Source organism: Cotesia typhae, unplaced genomic scaffold, assembly GCF_013202065.1.
Source record: "Cotesia typhae breed Kobodo isofemale line unplaced genomic scaffold, CoteBio_Ctyphae contig_9, whole genome shotgun sequence".
In the NCBI taxonomy this organism is placed as follows: Eukaryota; Metazoa; Arthropoda; class Insecta; order Hymenoptera; family Braconidae; genus Cotesia; species Cotesia typhae.
The window spans coordinates 1,682,243-1,703,157 of NW_027423770.1; the positions used below are offsets into that span (position 1 = coordinate 1,682,243).

Here is a 20,915-nt window from a genome sequence, read left to right on the forward strand (position 1 = left end):
TTATTCGATACTCTATGTACTTCATAGAATTGTTACATCTAATATAGCAGCACAGCAGGCGGGAAATTCAAGGCAAACGGATAACACCAGAGTTAAACAGCATTGAGCATGGTTGGTAGTTGGATGGTTGACCGCTGGTGTTACATCCTTACAATAATATGTAATTATTTTTTTTTTTATTTTATTTTATTATAGAGAATTGCGTACGACTCTATCAAGTACTACAACCATAAAATTAAGCAAAATAATTAATTAAAAATAGTAATGGGTTTTCAGACCTGACCATGTCTGATCAGGCCTGATCAGGTCAATTCATGCCTGATCAGGCATGGTCATTTTTCATGTCTGATCAGGGCTGAAGACTCATGCCTGTTCATGTCTGATCAGGTCTGATCATTTTTTCCCGGGATGTCATAATAACAATAACACTAATAATAAAAATTATGAGACTGAAATTAATTATATCGGTAATACCAAATTGAGGTTAAAAATATCATTATCATTATGATTACTGAATGAATTATTGTTATTATTAAATTAATGTGTATTAGAGTATTAAATCCAAATCAATAACTTTTTTAATTCAAAAAAATGTTAAAATTTTTACTGTATATAAATAAAAATGTAAAATCCCTATTAATAAGATAGTTAATCGCTTTTAACCGCGGAATTTACGCGGATAAGTCACGTTAAGTTTTTTAATGCTACTAGCTACTATGAGAGAAACAGAATTTCAATTTTTTTATTAGGATTTGATTATCAAAATTAACGAATAAACAACCTATCATATTAGAATAGCTTTGCCTTCATTAATTTATTCATTTATGAATTTTCAATTTTGCGCGGGAAAATTTTAATTTTGAAATTAAGAATGTTAAAATACTTTATAAATACAAAATTTCTAGAACAAACTATCAGACAACTTCATATGTGGATGGTTTTCAAACCTATTCTTTCTATTGAATTTCATTTATTAACTAGACTAAATACACAACAGGCTAAAGATTGTTTGAGTTTTACTTTCTTCCTTCAGGCCAGCAGTTCAAGATTTAGGCAATTCTCATTGGATAGTGTACACATTCTACGACTTTGTAGTCGTTGTCTGTAGGTGGCATTGTTATTCAATCGAGCGAATTTCAAATAATTGTAATTTTTAGGCCATAGGTATTACAATTATGCGTATGATGTATTGTCCCCTTTATTAACAATAATGTCATTGTAACAATAACAATAATAATCATTATAAAAATGAAATTTATTATATCGGTAATGATAAATTGATGTTAAAAGTATCATTATCATTGTTTATCATTACCAAAATAATTATTGTTATTGTTAAATTAATGTGTAGTAGAGCATTAAATCTAGATTAACAACTTTTTTAATTCAAAAAAATGTTAAACTTTAACTATATATACATAAAAAATTTAAAATCCCCATTGACAAGCTAGTTAATTGATTAAAACCGAAGAGTTTACACGGGTCAGTCACGTTAAGTTTTTTAATGCTACTAGCTACTATGAGAGAAACAGAATTTTAATTTTTTTGTTAGGATTTTATTTTCAAAATTAACGAACAAATAACCTTTTATATGATAATAGCTTTACCTGCATTAATTAATTTATTTACATATTTCTAATTTTGCGCGGGAAAAGTTCAATTTTAAAATTAAGAATGTATTAAGAGGCGAGCAAAAAATTACACTTAACAAAAAGACATCAAATCCGAACAAAAACAGTTTCACTGTTAAAAATTGCGCCAAGTCTACGTTCATAAAACTCATCTCAATAACATCTGCACTTTGCAAAAAAAATAAGACTCGTTACAATAATTTTCATTCTATACAAAAAAAGGTTAAATACAAAAAAATACCAAGAAACCGTCTTAATGTTGAAAAATTTGTTGAAAATTTAAAAATTAAGAAAAAATTTTTTTATCGTACTTGGCGCGCATCATTGAGTACCCCAAATTTTTTCGGACGAATTTCAACCCGAGAAAAAAAGATTTCGCTTGAATTTATGTAATGTAAATATGTATAATTATATATATATATATATATTATGATGGGTTTTTCTTCACGGCACTGGCGTCGACAGCACCGGGGAGTTCCACCTAAATGTTGGCTTACCTGGTTCGTAGCTTATTGGGCGCCAGCAACTTTACGTTCCGCGGTTCGAAAGTTAGCAATTGGTCGTCGTTGGGCGGCAGGTAAACGTCGAAGAGATCCTAAATTGAATCGTGCGGGTCTAGGAATCGATTCGGAATAAATACCACCGGAGAAAAGGAAATGTTAACGCCCAGGGACTGCTTACAAATCGATTTATTAACTCACAAGGTACTAGATTGAACCAGTATGCAGGTTCGGCAATTCGCAATAACAAAAAAAGACCAATCGGGATATGATCAAAAATACAAAATAATGAGTTCTTCTTTATTCGCTTAACAAACCAAATTTTTGTATTAAGAAAAATAATTGTTTTCGCTTTATGATCGCCACAACAATTTATAAATCGATCCAAAACAATCTGTCCCTCTGGTCCGTTCTTAACAACAAAATCTTTATTGAACACAAATAAATGACAAAAAAAATTAATTGTTTCGATGCTCGTCTCGTAACAACAAATTTCGAATTTCTTGATACAAAAAAATATTGTTACTGGTCATGGCTTCGTCTTAACAAAACAGGAATAAAAAAAAAATTAACAAAAAAATTATAATAATTTCGCGTTTCTTCTCCTAACAACAAAATTTCGAATTTATCAAGAAAAATAATTATCATCGCTTTTCTTCGTATCAACAAGTTTTTTAAATTTAAAAAAAAAAATTAACAACAAAAAATTATAACTGTTTCGTATTTCTTTCCTCACAGCCAATTTCGAATTGATCAATAGTATCGATTTGTCGTATTTTGGTTATCGATGGCACAATTGATCGATCATTTATCATCTGCGGCGGGTAAGTGAACCGTCGGTAACTGTTGTTACCCGTCGGGCCATACGCGGGACAAAGCTCGAGGTATAGTTTCTAATTGCGCTCTTAGATGGCCCCTGAGTCGAGCCAAATTGGTGCGGCAGACAATATCAAACTTTTACCAAATAAATTGACAACTGTACACAATATCTTTCAACTACGTAATAACAAAGAAAATTGGCACCGGATACCTGGCTGACGTCACCCCGAAGCCGGAATTCAACAACGCAATTGCTGAATTTCGGTACAATTTTACTTTCTGACTTAATTACAAAATGCGTAATTATTTGATCTTTCGATAAAAAAAATTCAATAATTAATTATAGATTACAATTCGGACAAGTAATAGGCCTATTCGACCTCGACTTAATCGCGGACCGCGGTGAAGTCACCCAGGTATATGAACAAACTGCGACCGCACTTACCCCGTTCAGTCGACTCTCCAGGGAGATTTGAAATTCCTGATAGCAGGTGTCGGCGGTGCTGACGGCTGCAGAGGCTCTCGGCGATGGCGTCATGGAATTTTTGTTGTCGGAATGACCAAAATTTTGTTTGAATTCTTGACTGCCTGGCAGTTGACGATTACAGCAATTTACGAGAGAACGTCTAGCGTCGACTGGATCGACACTCAAAATAACAATTTCTCAACAAAATAATTAAATTCACCACGTAAGCGGCTGAATTTTCGTAATAATAATAATTAATATTCGTTTTAACTTGAGTTCGTAGCGTAACAACAAAAACTATCAGCGGTTCAACAGTGGTTTTTTTCGGTGTCCGGCTCAGAATAGCTGGCTTTTCCGTTTTCCAGCAACATGTGGTGTTGTCGCTGGCGCAGCTACAAAGCTGCGCGTCCAATCAGCCGTTGTTGGATAAATTTCCATAGTCGATGGTTGGTCGATTCCCAATATAGTACTCCATTCGGCGTTCAGGTGGAGCCCTGGTGTGCTCTCGTTGCTTCCTCGTAATGTTATTCGTCAATTCCGATTCCGGGTTTCCCTGGTTGATCGTTGGCCCTCCCAGATGTCTCCCTGGTCATTGATGGAAACTGAATTGCGGGTTCGCCGGTCGCTTTTGTCATTCGCTCTCTCTCTCTCACACACATTCTTAGTTTACAAAGTAAATTTTTCTTTCGGACGCATCCATCCATACTCAATTTGATTTATTTGGCGTGGTTCGGCTTATTTTATTTACCTCGAGCTTCGCATTCTGACCGGAAATCACTTGGGGCGACACAGGCGCGTCGAATCTCCGCATTCCATCAGCTTGGCCAACATTCTAGACTAATTACTACTTAAAAAAAATAATCTCTAATATGAAATTTTAGTGGGAAAAATTTCCCATGTCACAATATATATATATATATATATATATATATATATATATATATATATATATATATATATATTATATCTTATCAGCTCTAATTATATAATATATGATTTCATACATTGTTATGTTTATAGATTCACATCAGTGAAGTATACTCAACGAATTATAAACACTGCTTACTGGATTAATATCAGTTTCAGTGAAAAAATCCGTTTCGAAAATTTTTTTCAGATTTTTAGTGAAAATAACTGTCAATATGGTAGCTGGTGAAAATATCTGAAATAACACAAAATTTTTTAATTCAAATTTTTTCAGTTCCGTCATTAAGCTTTCATGAAGAAACTTGATCATGCTTCGTTTAATTGTAATTAACACATTTTGATTGGCAATCACACCGCATTTTCTCAATTTAGTCGGCCATACGTTTTATTTTTTAGTCAACTCAATTTTCGCAGTGATTCCACTACAGAGTCAACGTATGCAGGCGTATTCACTTGTAAGCAAATTGCATAACCGAACAGGAGAGAGCGTTTTATTGAAATCATAAACGATATGCGGAGAATCTAAAAATTTCAAATACGTATGCCATGTTGATTTTACCTAACTTTTGTTAAACGTATCATAAAATAATATTTCATTAATTACATTTATGCATTTTATAGGTTGACTTACTTATAAATGATGAAACATTAAAAGGATGTTCATGTATCCTGAAAAAATTTGGGGTACTCAATGACGCGCGCCAAGTACGATAAAAAATTTTTTTCTTAATTTTTAAATTTTCAACAAATTTTTTTCAATTTTTTCAACATTATGACGGTTTCTTGGTATTTTTTTGTATTTAACTTTTTTTTGTATAGAATGAAAATTATTGTAACGAGTCTTATTTTTTTTGCAAATTGCAGATGTTATTGAGATGAGTTTTATGAACGTGGACTTGGCGCAATTTTTAACAGTGAAACTGTCTTTGTTCGGATTTTACAAGCTGTTACCTGCCCGCTCCGCTGGGCGCTTTAGAGTGTAACGTGGGTTGTTTAATTAGGGTATTAGGATGTTTTTGTGATTTTTAATAATCACTTAAAAATTAATAGAAACAATTATTAGGATTGTTATGACGATTATTTATTTATTTTCATTATTGTATTATTTAGTCAATCTTATTGCATTGTTGTTACTGAAGGTTCGATTAAATTAGAATAAGGAAGAGTGTGAAAAATCATTTCGAGTTTGAGCGAGCTTAGTGAGCTAAAGAAAATAATCGTAAAAGAATTCAAGAGAATGGGAAATTTGTCTAAGTCCTGAGTGAAATTAAGTATGGAAAAGAAATTATTTTGTAGAATCAATACTTAGAAATTTAACTGATGGAATAGATAGATAATGAAAGGATGATGATTTAGATAAAAAATAATTTTGAGTGTTTCAACTAAATTAATTTATTAAAAATAATAACTTAGAAATTGTCGACGATCTATGAGCTTACGCGAACCTCGATAAAGGGCGAAGATTTCTCGTTTGTAGTGAAAGCTCAAAAATATGTTAAGTTCGGTTTTGAAAATAAATTTGACAAGCAATTCTTTCTCGGGAGAATTACTTGGCTGAATACTCTTCACCAAGTAATTCAAGAGGATAATACTCTACCTGGAGTCTGACCAAGACCCAGGTAAGTATTGTAGACCGACCGGATGAAAGTGCGAGTCCCCGTGCCGAGGCCCCCAGCTGAGGTACGGTAGGTGATCAAAATCCGTGTAGGTGAGGGCGAGGAGGATACTCTTCACTTGCTCTCGGGGTGTAGTTTAGGACCCCCAGGGCTGACGGCTAGTCACCCTGAGAGGGGGGGGGGAGTATTACATGGGAACTAGTGTATGTTTACAGACCGCGTTTTTGAGTTTTGAACAGTGAATATCGGCGTTTATGTGTGGGATAGAATGTTCTATTGTATTAGTTTATATTGCTATATTGGTTATATTGTCTATTGATTTTGAACCACGTTATTAATTTTGAACCGCGAATATGTATGTAGAGAGTGTTCTTATGTATTGTTTATATTGTTCAATTTGATTATATTATTGATATTGTTGATTAACATGATGAGGTCAATACATAGATTTTTCTCTCTTTGATTTACTTATTAAAATGGAGTGTTTTGGTTATATTGTTTATTTTTGATACAATCTCCGATTATGACCCTGGACTCCGGCGAGTAAATTTCAAGCCGGGGATTTTGAATTAATTAGTTGTTTAAAATTAGAAAACGTACCCGTTACAAGAGAATTGGATTTTTTTATCTACACATATCGCGTTACAGATGCCATAAGGGAGTATCAGCCTATTATACGCCCCTATGGCACCCGGGTGCCATAAGGGTGGATCAAAAAATTTTATTCGGGAATTGACGTAGTTATGTCTGAAACGGGCAGAAATGCAAAACAAACTTTGGTACGCTCTCATGGCACCCAGGGTACCTACCGAGAGCGTTAAGGGCGTATTTAAATGCATAGAAATGATGAAAAAATTTTTTAATTAAAAAAAGAAATTTCAAATTCCGAAAAATGTTGGTCAAAGTTACTTTCAAATTAAAAAAAAATTTTTTGTCATCATTTCTATACATTCAAAGTGAAAATACGTTTCCCCGAAAAAAAATTGGTACGCCCTTAACGCTCCCGGTAGGAACCCTGGAGGTCATGAGGGCGTACCAAAGTTTTTTTAGCATTTCTGCTCGTTTCAGGCATAACTACGTCGATTCCCGGAAAAAATTTTCTTATACGCCCTCATGCCTTTTCAAGGATATTTTTTTCGGAATACGCCCTTATGGCATCAGTAACGCGATATAATTTAATTGGATTATTGAATTGACGTACAGATTGAAAATTCCATCGAATTGGTATTTATCTTTTATCTATGTGATTATTCTAGCTAATATTCATTGTAACTTATAATTGTATCATTGTACAATCTCTATCATTTCTGTGGCTTTCTTACGAAAATAAACAATAATTGACACATAAAAAAACTTTTGAAATGAGCATTGAAAGTTTCAATTCAAGTAATTGCAGATCTCATAAGTGAAGTTGAAATCTGGCTAGCTTTAAATGCAACGAATTTTCTGTTAATAAAAATTTTTTCCGTGACGTATTCGAGTAGAAAACCAGAAAATCGAGCGCGCTTTTGCCAATACGTTCATTATCAGCAATTCAATTGATCGATATTTTAAAAAATTTTATTTCTTAATTGTTGAAATTTTTCAAAATATAAGCTCATCCTGAAGTTAAGCTAATCAAGACCTTTCATTTGAGTACGGATATGATTTTTTTCATATATTTTAAATATATGGTATTTCTCATATTTGTGAAATATACATAATATATCGAAAAATTCGTGTGGATATTCAAATGAAAGGTCTCGATAAATGTTACTCTAGAATAAGCTTATATTATTATAACAACGTCATTTCTTAATTTATGACATTTACCGAGATATAAGCTCATCTTGATGTTTCGCTCATCCAGAGCTTTTATTTGAATACCCACACGAGTTTTTGATATATTTTGCAAACATGAGAAATATATGTATAAAATATACGAAAGAAATTGTGCGCGTACTCAAATGAAAGGTCTCGATAAGCGCAACATCAGAATGAGCTTGGATCTTAAAAAAAGTCAATAATTAAGTCAATATATGTTTCAACGCTACTCTTCATTTTGAAAACTGTCATATTAAGGTACAAGAGACAAAACTAGCACGAATTTTCGCAGAATCAGTTGAAGTTCTTTTTGAGCGGGAAAAAAAAAAAAAAAAAACATCCGAGTTCGAGTAAAAGCGTCCGAGTTCGAGAAAATAACGGTTCGTTCGAAAAAACCAAAATATTTCATAGACCAGTGCTTCTAAAATTTTTTTTTGAAAACTACAATAAAATGAAAAGATTTTCGCTTTGGTAATAATGATGAAATTCAAATTGAAATCAATGGAAAATCCAGCAATATTTCCATGATTTGCGAATGATTCGAATTATTGGGTAATAATTTGAAAATTTTCAAATTATTTTTTTCAAATTTCGAATCTTATGTTAATGTTCGATTCGATTCGATTCGATTTAAACGATATTCGCATATCCCTACATGCGACATGACGAATGAAATGATTATTACATCCAAAAACTTACATTTTTAAAAGGTACCATGATTAACTCTTCATGCAACTTGATAAATCCATACCATAAAACATTAAAACCATCGAGATATATCGTGAACGAAAGAAAACCGAATAGTGTGTATTTTCAGAATTACTCCGAAATTCTTAGCCTGATCAATTCAGGATTAAAAATTTTTTATGATGCTGTGAAAACGGCGTTAAATTTCGTCAATCACTTGGAAATTGGTTAATTCGTATAAAAGTTATTGCGATTTGAAACTTCAAAAAATAGCGTTTCATAAAACTTCTATTAGATTTATTAGCTCGAACAGCTCAAAAGCATAGAAAAGCTATTATTGTGAGCTTGGAGAATATATATAATATAAAATAACAGAAAAATTTGTATTTTTAAGCTCGAAGAGCTCATAATTGCAATTTTAAGCGCCTAGTTTTGGAATTAGCGGAAAGTTGCAGAGATGGCCTTTAAGCTCCACCGTTTTAGTAATTTTTTAATATTGCCGCTAGATATTCAGCTCCATCTTTAGGTAATCCTAACTCTCGTATGGAATCATTTAGTTCTTTGCAGTTAAAATTTTAAGTACTGTTGTTATGCTTGTTTATATAAAGATAAAATGGTTTGGAATAATGGACAGTCTGAAATTCAAAAATATGGTTTCCTTCTTTCTTCTCATATGCGATTCTATACAGATCTTGGAATTTTGTCAAATTTTTGATTAATAAATCATATGATATTCATATCAATACACCCAAGTCATTATAATCCTGTTTCATAGATTGTTTTCCATATTTATAACTACAATTTTTCCAGGATTTTTGGTTTTTTGACATTTTTTTAACTTCTTGCTAAGATAATTGGGTTTTTGAAAAAAAATTTTTTTTGTGATAAATAGAAAGATTATATATTAGTTTTATAACAAAACTATTTTTTTTTTCGCAATAATTCAAAAGTTATTTCAAAATAAAAAAAAAATTTTGAATCCAGTACCGAAGACACGCCGACAAATCCCGAACAAACCCGAGCGCGTGTGACGTCATAATGTTAGTTTTCACGCATTGCAGTTGATAGAAAAATAATAAATACAGTGTTTTGATCTATTTAATTTTGTTGTCATTATTAAATATTTAAATTTATATTAAAAATAACGAACCTCAAAAGTTATCGTTCTTGTTTTGTACCATTATGTACGAATACTACAAAGGCAACTCCTGATAAAATGTTTTTAAATGTTCCCCAAGATGACAAACGTCGAAATAAATGGTTTCAAGCAGTGCACCGTGATAATCCACAAACAAAATCGAATTTTTTTTGTTGTGAAGATCATTTTGATGTAAGTATTTCTTAATACCATTTTTATTAATTATTATTTATCTAAGTATACAAATCAAATAATTATTATATATTTAAGTAAAGTTCAGTAAATAAATTTTTTTAACTGGACTCCAAATCATAACCTTTAAAATCATAGTATTAAAAAAATTTTTTATTGATAAATTAAAGTGCTTAAATAATAAATTTATGTATCTTTATCTAATGATTGGGATTCAATTTGATATATTTATAATTTTATAACGTTCGAGGTTATGTATTTGACTATAGTATGAAATTTTTTAAATTTTATGTTATGGTGGTTTTTCTGTTGTTATAATAACATATAAATAATTCTTATTTTAATTTCTGTTTTTTTTTTTTTTTTTAGTTGAAAGATGACATGGAAAATTACATTTATTATACTCCGATGGGAGGTAAAGCAAAGATTAAAATTGATGGGGTACCACACAAGTTTGACTGTCAACCTAATCGTAAAAGACAAGGCACTACAACGGTTCTTAGACCAGCTGCAGAAAAACGACGGAGACAACAAATCATTCAAGAAATTTTAAATGAATCTTCAGAAAATATGGAAATTGGTAATCCTCCAGAACCAAACATTGATGCCGTATCAGCCAGTACTGTTGAAAACATTGGAGTAGACTTTGATCTTTCAAATGTAACACCTGGCCAAAAGGTCACTGTTGAAACACAAACTAATATTAACCACCGTACTGTTGCTGTACAAGTAAATAGTTGTCCTAAGTATCGTAGCGTATCAGTTCAATGTAAAATTTTATTAATCGGAATCAATGAATCCTGCTCACCAATTAAAACTGGTAGCATAAGTACTGCAACATCTCCAATAAAACCATTGCGTCAAAAATTACATCCAAATTTATTGGAAGATACTCAGAAAAGTTTGTCATCTAGTAGTTTTACAAATTCAAATAGTTCACAAGATATTTATGAACCTTCTGAAAATACCGGTTCAAGTACTATGGATTCTAGCAGCCTTCAATCTCCTGTAAAAAAATTTGAAATTTTGAAAGTCACAAATTACTTAATTAACGATAATTTAAAAGCGGATACTGGTGTTCCTCAAGAATGGAATGTGGTGCTAGAACGTATTAGTATAATATCTAATATTGATATTACTAATATAAAATTATCGTTGATGAAAATACGACGCCAAGATACTTTGGAAAGATTAAGTGAACAGTTTGGAATGAGTGTCAGCAATGCTAGTATTATTTTTAATAAAACAGTCCCTGTATTGGCACATTTATTAAAAAAACTCGTTTATATGCCAAAGTCTAGTAATATAAAAAAAATACTACCGATATCATTTAGAACTTCATATAATCATGTGATTGCTATTATTGATGCATTTGAGATACAAATTGAAAAACCAAGTGATCCAGAGTACCAATCTTTAACTTCGTCAGAATATAAAAAATGTAATACTTTAAAATATTTAATATCTTGTACACCAGATGGCTTTACAAACTTTATATCAAAAGGATTTGGAGGTCGAATTTCAGATGAACTATTATTCCAAGAAAGCGGATTATTTGAAGAGCTACCCGACGCTTGTGCTGTCATGGCCGATCGAGGATTCAAAAACATTGTTCAACTTCTTGAAGATAAAAATATTGAATTAATTCGACCACCTTCAGTTAATTCTGGAGTAAAATTATCACAATCTGACGTGTTACAAGGCAAACGAATCGCTGCTCTACGTATTCATATAGAACGCGTTATTGGAAGAATAAGAGAGTTTGATTCTCTAAAACCTCATGCGGTTGTTAATCATAATATGTTACCTTTAACAGATAATATTGTTGCCATTGCTGCAGCACTTGTAAATTTACAAGCGCCTATAATTTCTACTTAAGTTTAAGAGTATTTGTATTATAAAATAAATTACTGCGTCTGTTCTATTTAAGCTAATATATTTATTATTTAAGCTAATATATTTATTGCAAAAATACATCAAAATATAATTAATAACATTTATTAACTTTGTACAGATTTTAATAATTTTGGAAATATATTTTTGGACCAAAATACTTGACTATTTTTAATTAGAGCTTGTGTATGTGCATAATCATATTTTAATTTTTTAATGTAAATAGTTTTATTTTCTTCAAAATGTGGATCAGCAACACAAAAGATACCTTCTTTTTTACCAGTCAATAATATTTGTAGTTGCATTTGGGCATTACACTTCAAGCTGACTTTGCCTTTTGGTAGAAAAATATCCAATGATTTATGGCTGGTGGGACATTTTACTTCAACAATGGCATTGCTTGTCATTCCATCAGGAGATGCTGCAAAAATCGGATAACTAAGTACAAGATACATCCCCGGACGCGTTATTTTTACTCTTAATTCTTTCTCAAGAACTTCGATTACATCTTTTTCTAACTCTTTTCCTCGTGTCATAGCGCTTGTCTCATGAACTTTACTTGCGCCAATGATTTGTTGAACTAGTGAACCATTATTACTTTTACAATGAGCAGCTTCATAAAATTTTGATGCCGTAATGCGTCCATAACGAAGTTCATGCCAAATTGCACATTTACTTTGCTGCTTGGTTAGCTGTTCAGCTTCTTCACACACATCTTCTGCCATTTCAGTTTTAGCGAATTCCAAAAATTTCTCTACTCGCAAATCAATATTTTGATTAAAATCCAAAATTAATCGATGTAACGATAAATCGTAAGATTTTTTGGATTCTAAATCAAAATTTAATTGCCCAATTTGAGAATTTATTTGTTGATTTTTGGCAAATTCGACAACTTCTTGTAAAAATGTACTATTATCCGGAAAATTTTCAACAGGAGTAGTAGAGGTTTTTTTTGTCAGTTTTTCTGCTTCAATATATTTTATAACTGTACCAATGCCTGATAATCGAGATTTTTTCCAATAGCAAGCGACTTCTGTTGGTGTCGGATCTTCACTTCTACGATGGGTCCACATAAGTAATGCTAATGCATGTTTGCAACCACCTGTAAACACAATATAAAAGATTATTATTGCTTACAACATCAAAAAACTTAAATTTAATAAGAGTATAAATTACCTGCTGAAGCTGCACAGTCATGGCATTGAACATCCTGAATTTTTTTTGACTTTTCATTAATAGTTAAAGTAACTGAATAAGCTTTACTCCGAACTCGGTGTTCTGGACATACCCGTCCTTTCACAATACAAATATTATTTTTACGACTTAGTTGAACATAACCTATAGCTTTGTCGCCGTAACTCTCACGCGATGCTCTGCAATTTATGAAATAAATAATTATATTTAATGTAATGGAAAATAAATAATTAAATATTTTCATTTATTATATTATTTTTTAACAAACTTACCTTGATGCCTTGGCACCTCGAACTTCAGCAGAATTAAACCGAACGTCATTTTTTAAAAAATCGGTGATCATAAATATATCAACATCAGGAATATTATCAGACTTTGCCTTAATAAATCCTTTATCACACATAGCTAATCGAAACCAACTAACAACTCATATTTTAGCAATAAATTTTTAATATTATTGTCTAGTCACGTGTAATAGCCGTAAACGCTGTACTGTTATTAAATAGCTATAACATTATGACGTCACAACTATCGTGACCAATCATGGCGCGTTTATAGTCACGTGATTTTTATTTAAATTTCATCAATTTTTAATTGTTTATAATTAATTGAAAAAATTTTTTTTTGAAGTTTTTTGCATTAAATATCAATATTTTTAATAATAAAGTTTTAAAATACATAAAAAAAATCAATAATTTTTCTTTTTTCAAAAACCCAATTACTTAAGGTAGTACCCTCGCCAGAGGCGATTTCTTAGGAATTTTTTTAAATTTTGGCAGATTCATATTCATATGATTCTGCATCGGTTGACGCAAATTGAAATTTTTTGACCATCTAGTTTCAGAGATATTTAATTTCAAAGTTCGAATTTTTAGAGGAGGTTATGCACTGTGATATACGGGATACCGAAAATTTTACTCATATATTTTATTATAACTAAGAAACTTTTTTTAAGATTTTCATAAAAAACTAAACTACTATTAAAAAACAGCTATTATTTGTTTTTTTCAAACTTTCATTGATTTTTACCATCTAGATTTTTAAATATTATTAAAAAAATAACTGTATTATTCAAAAATAACCATGAGTAGAAATGAGTAAGGAATAGCAAGTGAGAAAGACAAAAATATCCTAAACTATACCCAATTTTACTCGCACTACATGTCGCGAGGGTACTACCTTAATTACTAAGATAATATGTTTCTGAACGACTAAACCGGTCGTAACCTACTAAACTACATCTAAAGAGTTCCCTTGAACTGAGATTTCCTGTGAATTTGAACTGATTCGGACTAGTAGATTTTAATAAATCTCAAACAAACTGAAAAAAAAAATTTTTTTTTCTTTCAAATGTTGTTTTCTTTAAATAGCTTTCAAACAGCTCTATTAATCTACTTTATAAATCTGATCAACTGTTGACCTTAAAAAATCACGTCGATCGGCGCGAATTCAGTCAAAATCGATTGATGAATTCGAGAGATATCGTGAATGAAAAAAAAAACGAAAAAAGTGTTTTTTTGGATTTACTCCAGAGTACTGGTGCGATAAATTTAAAATCACAGTTTTATTTATGTTGCTCAAAAAAACTGCGTCAAATGCTATCAACCGTGTGAAAATTTTTCTGCTTATTTAAAAGTTATTGCGGTCTGGAAATTCGAAAGATAGTGTTTTATCAAACTTCCATGAAACTTTTAAGCTAAAATGCATATAAAAGTAATCTTGTTGAGCTCGGAAAACTCGAATATCACATCAATTGTATTTATGAGCTCGAAGAACTAAAAAACGTCATGAGTGACGTTTTAACCATCTAGGTGTAGAATCAATGGAAATTTGCCGGGATCGCCTTCAGGGTTAACCGTTTTTCTAATTTTTTGATTTTAAAACGTTAATCCGACAATAAAACTCTCGATTCAGATACAGTGGAACAAATAGAAAAAAAATTAGAAAAACTGTTGACCCTAAAGGCCATCCCTGCAACTACCCGCTAATTCCATACTTAAGCGTTCAAAATGCACTTTTCACATTTTTGAGCTCTTCGAGTTCGAAAATATAATTTTCGTGTCATTTTAACTCGGCTTCCCCTTAAAAACCTTAAAAATCTATTAGAAGTTTAATAAAATACCATATTTTGAATTTACAAACGGCAGTAACTTTTGAAAATTTTATGCAGTTTTTAAGCTCTATGAAGAATTTTGAAGTTCGAATCGATCAAACTAGTAATGTCGAAGTAATTCCGAAAAACACTTTTTTTGGTTTTCTTTCAACCATGATAACTCACGAACGAATCAACCGATTTTGACTCAGCTGGCAGCGATCGACGTACTTCTTTAATGTTACGAGCTGATTAGTTTTTGAAAATGATCAATAAAGCGGTTTGAAAGTTATTTAAAGAAAACCACATTTGGAAAAAATTTTTTTTGTAGTTTTTTTGAGATTTCTCAAAATCTGCTGGTCTGAATCGGTTCAAAAACTATATTCAAAATCTAAATTTTGACAAGTCTTTTCGAATGGTGCCATCGGTGATGAAATCGGTCAAGCCGTTCAAAAGTTATAAGAGGTCACACACACACACACACACACACACACACACACACACACACACACACACACACATATATATATATATATATATATATATATATATATATATATATATATATATATATATATATATATATATATATATATATATATATATATATATATATATATATATATATATATATATATATATATATATATATATATATATATATATATATATATATATATATATATATATACACACATCATCGCGAAAACATTCAGGGTAGCTTGTTAGGACCTCAAAACGTCGAGATCTGATGAAAACTCAATTTTTGAAAATTAGGGTAAGACCAATAACTTCCTTATTTTTAAAAATTTTCAATTTTCTCAGCGGGTAGTTAAAAATTATACTCAATCTGAATCCGAAATTTTTTTTGATCTTGACAATTTCGGTTTTTGTTGATTTTTAGTTGATTCCGTAAAAATTTCACTATTGCCTTTGTCCTTATTGAGGCACTTTCAACCACTTTTGTTATATTCCAATTTAACTTGTCGAACTGATTCAGAAAACACATGTAGTTTAAAAGTTTATGTATGTATATAAATATATATATGCGTTGCTCTAAAATGGATCGAACAACAATTTAATTTTTTTTTTGTTTTTGCATGTAGTTTCGGAATAAAAATTCGAAAAAATAATTCAATTCTTCTATTAGTTTTTGAACTAAGTTCATTGGAAAATAATCAGATTTCATTGTTTACTGTCCGTTGTAACTTTTGTTTCCATTTTTTTTTTCTCGGACTTAGACATTTTTTAAGTCTTCTGAAAATTTTTTAGATTGGTATAACGAAAAACAAACATTAAAAAAAAATTTTTCTTTCTTTAAAAAAAAAAAAATGTCACTAAACATTTCAGGACTAAACATTGCAGAAAATACTGAAGTTTCTTATAAGAAAATAATAATCGAAAATCAAAAATCTCAATCATCCCGAAATTTTCGTTTTTTTTTTAAATTAAAAAAAAACATTGGATATGAATCTGAATTGTTATTAAAATTTTTTTTAAGTAGTTCATTTAAGAACAAACATTAGAAAAAAACATCCTAATAAGTTTATTTTCAAAAAAGTTACGAATCGAATGACACCTCAATCATATTTTTCGGACCCTTCGAAAAAATTTTGACCTAAAAGGCACTTGTTGACTAGACTAGTAACCTTGAACAGGTTCAGATTTGTCGGATGACTGTATCTACTACGCAGTCAGAAGTTATAAAAGCGACCACCAGATGGCGTTGCATAAACTACTTATCTGTTATGGCCGAGCGGAAAGCGGGTGAATAATTGAGGATGCTTTTTCCTAACCTCAAAATTCAAAATAACGAATTCGAATTCAAAATGGTGGATTTCTAACTCAAAACGGTAGAAATTAGATTCAAAATTGCAAACTTTGATTTGAAATTGCGGGAAAATGGTAAATTTCTTTCTAACTAGAGGAAATCGAATTTAAAATGGCGGATTTTAGACTCCAAATGTCAGCCACCAGAAAGCAAGCACCAGGTGGTGGATTCATGATTCCAAATGGCGAATAGCAGCCACCAGATAGCGTATAGTGATATTCAGAATAGCAGAAAAATAGCAAATAGTGGGATTTACAAACAGCCGGAAAATGACAGTGGGATTTGAAAATGGCGGCGGAATTCACCACCAGCGCTACCTATAAAATGGATGAAAATCCTCACCACATCCACAGAATGTCGGTAAAATGGGTCACCCATAGATGCTGATGGTAACTTACTATGGATACGAACCATAAATCTGTTTCATCGACTAGACTCACACCACCTATTCAACTACTCATTTTGTGGATCAATGCCAAGATCAAGTTCGAAGATGAGCAAAAGCAGCCGGTTCAGTTAACAAGTTGTGGTCGTTTGAAAATTTTTTTCATCCAAAAAAAAATTTTGATATTCGTCTATTGCATGAAAAAAATTATTCAGATGTAACAGATAGATGAAATCTATCAACTTTATTTTAAACTTCATCTAATTAGCTTTAATTGAATCTATTATGTGTCTGGTCTGATGATTTTTTTAATCAATTCCGTGATTTTGAGACCTTGAAAGAAAATTTAACGTTAACCCCTGTTTAAAAAAGAGAATTAAAAAGGTTCGCAAAATCACACATTCTGAAACCTATTTACTCTATTTAATCTAACTATTCTCCTTTATCCAGCGAAACAATTTTTATCATTTTAGGATTGATAAAGATTGAATAGGATTCAATATTTCTAATTTATGCTTTTTGATTCTATAATAACGAAGCAATTTCTGTTCCCGCAAAGAATTCGAAAGAATAAAAATGAATTCAACAAAGTTCAATACTAACTTATACTTTTCAATCCTAAAATAATATTGTAATTTTCGTTTTCTCCGAAGATTCAAAAGAATTAAGGAGAATTCAAAAAATTTTATACTAACTAATTCTTTTTAATGCTAAAATGATATTGTAATTTCGTTCTCCCGGAAAATTTAAAAGAATAGAGAAGAATTAAAAAAATTTTAAGGCTAACTAATTCTTTTGGATTCTTAAATAATATTGTAAATTCGTTTTACCGAAGAATTTAAAAGAATAGGATAGAATTTAAAAATGTTGAATACTAACTAATTCTTTGTAATGCTAAAATAATTTTGTAATTTCGTTCTTCCGGAGAATTTAATACAATAAAAAAGAGTTAAAAATGTTTAATTCTAACTAATTCTTTTTAATACTAAAATAATATTGTAATTTCGTTCTTCCGAAAAATTTTAAAGAATAAAGGAGAACGCAAAATAGTTTCATACTAACTAATTCTTTTTAATGCTTAAATAATATTTTATTTTCATTCACGCGGAGAATTTAAATGAATAAAGAAGAATAAAAATAGTTAATACTAACTAATTCTTTTGAATTCTTAAATAATATTGTAATTTCGTTCTTCCGGAGAATTCAAAAGAATGAAAAAGAATTTTAGAAAGTTTAATACAAATTCATCCTTTGTAACTCTTAAATATTATTGTAATTTCGTTTTCGTTGAGAATTCAAAAAATTGAAGGAGGATTTAGAAAATTTCAATATTGAAGCATCCTTTCCAATTCAAGTCTTTATTAATTTAGCATTATATAACATTTTATGTTTATTGAACATCGAAGATATTAGGTTGCAGATATACATAATTATTATCTTCAAATTTACAGATGTTTTGACAGATAGGTAAGATTGTTGTGAGTGAAATTGTGAGAGTGAATTTTAAAAGTATTTTGGAAATGCGTGGGCACTTTAAGTTTAAGTTAGTTTTGCGCATTGTAAAAGTATGACTGAGTGGGGTAAAAGGCCCAAGTAGTAGGTAAAGTAATTAAGAAAAAGGACATGAGAAGACAGTCCTGACGAACTATTCATTGTAGACAGACCTTTGTTTTTTTTTTTCTAATAAACACAACACTTAAATTACCTGACCTGACCTGTGATCTCCATTTTAGATATTAACAACATCAATATCTTATCCAGTATTTTTGATACTAATTAATTTTGAATAATTAAATCGATTATCCGGATACACCAATTATTGACAGGTTAAAAAACTGATTGATCTAATTATTTACATACCTTAACTTAAATATTATCAAAGTTTATTAATATTTATTTCTCTAAATGATTAATTAACGTACGTTTTTTGGTCCTTTTTCATCAAATAATTTTTAAGCGGTAGAAGATAGCCGAAATCTCTCTAATGTATGTTGAAATCCACATAATTATCCTCAATTTGACGTATTTTTTGTCACCTTTTGATGCTTTTTTCAATTTATTTCGCAGTTGAGAAAATGAAGAAAAAATAAGAATAAATCAATTTTTTGCTATTATTTTCAAATAAGTTTCATCTGTTACAAATTCAATTTTTTGTGTAGATGTCTTGAAATATCTATTTGTTGTAGTCGGTCTCATATCGCTATTTGCAAAAATACAATAAAAATTAAACTTCTTGACATTGGTACTTTTTAAGAACGTGTTTTTTTTTTTCAATATTTGAACAAGAAATCTACCTATCCAAGTCGAGAGTGGCCGAAGGGCACTTTTTTCGGTTTTCTTTCGTTCACGATATCTCTCAAACGAATGAACTGATTTTGACCCGACTGCTGGCGATCGACGTGGTTTTTTAAAGTTAAGAGCTGATTAGTTCTTAGAGTTGAATCGTCAAGCCGTTTAAAAGTTATTCCAAAAAAACCACATTTGGAAAATTTTCTTTTTCAGTTTTTTGAAGTTTCCTCAAAATCTATCGATCTGAATCGGTCTAAATAGTTATCAAAATCTAAGTTTGATCAAGCCCTTTCGAATGGCACCAACCACGATAAAATCGGTCGAGCCGTTCGAAAGTTATAAGCGGTTTACACACACACACACACACACACACACACACACACACACACACACACACACACACACACACACACACACACACACACACACAGTAAGAACATCACGGGAGTAGTCAGGGAAGCTTCCTAGGACCTCAAAACGTCGAGATCTGATGAAAACTCGATTTTTTCAAAACGGGGTAAAACCAATAACTTCCCGATTTTTTAAAATCTTCGATTTTCTTAGCGGGAAGTTAAAAATTAAAAAAAGCAGGTCAACCCACCATCAACCAGTTGTAACTGAGCAAAATTTAGTAATGTCTAAAAACTCAAACATTCTTTGTTATAATATAATACGTTATAAACAGTTTCCACAATCGTTGTAAAATCAAGGTGGTAAGTATTGTTATTTAAGAAACAATGTTCTTCTTCGAGTAGAAAATATTAGTATGAGTGATGGTAAAATACGTTTGACAAGAGTATCATTATTAGATCCTGTTAGCTTTCCTAATTATCCTGTCAGTTCACTTGAATTGAATGTATACGTCGGAAAAACGTGGTCTCAACCAACGCTTTTTAGTGCTGAAGAAGTAAAAATGAAAGCAGTTTGCATCCCCTATAAAGAGAGTTTTTGTTTTATACCCTCAATCCATTCAGATATTGAATCATAGTACGACCTAATTTTTTCATATAATTTTATGACATTGAAATTGATAGACATCATATAATTTCTTTATTTTATAATTCTCCTGGTATTAATTTTTCTGTTAATAAAACTTTTAAAAATTATCAGATTTCTGCTATTTTCAGATTTATTGAATTTTCTTAAATCATTTTTGAAAAAAATTTTAATTTGTTACTTTTTTAAAAATAAATTTAGTGTTTAATTAAAAAATAATTCAATATTGGAATATGCAAAAAATTGAATTGTTAGTACTTTTCGCGCTAACAGCGGCCATTTTTGTTCTATATACTACGGACCTCTCACTCATTCATAAAAGAGTGATTGTTGACAAGCGTGAATTGCATTCAACCTTTGCGCCATTCACGCTAAGCGTGTTACCATCATGCCCAAAGATATCCAGTTGGCTCGTCGCATCAGAGGGGAACGTGCTTAATTTTAATCTTAAGCGAC

At 30.7% G+C, this 20,915-nt stretch overlaps 2 protein-coding genes across 3 annotated transcripts in view; both read right to left on the reverse strand.

The window, feature by feature from the left end:
* Window positions 1-20,915, reverse strand: part of LOC141533474 (uncharacterized) — a 94,362-nt gene that overhangs the window by 29,112 nt on the left and 44,335 nt on the right. The gene's annotated exons all lie outside the window — the stretch shown is intronic.
* LOC141533519 (uncharacterized) lies at window positions 11,665-13,556 on the reverse strand. The gene is made up of 3 exons (XM_074252438.1): window positions 13,139-13,556; window positions 12,849-13,045; window positions 11,665-12,774 (listed from the first exon to the last, which is right to left on the reverse strand). The coding sequence occupies exons 1-3, from the start codon at window positions 13,267-13,269 to the stop codon at window positions 11,780-11,782; spliced, it is 1,323 nt and encodes a 440-aa protein (XP_074108539.1). The 5' UTR covers window positions 13,270-13,556; the 3' UTR covers window positions 11,665-11,779.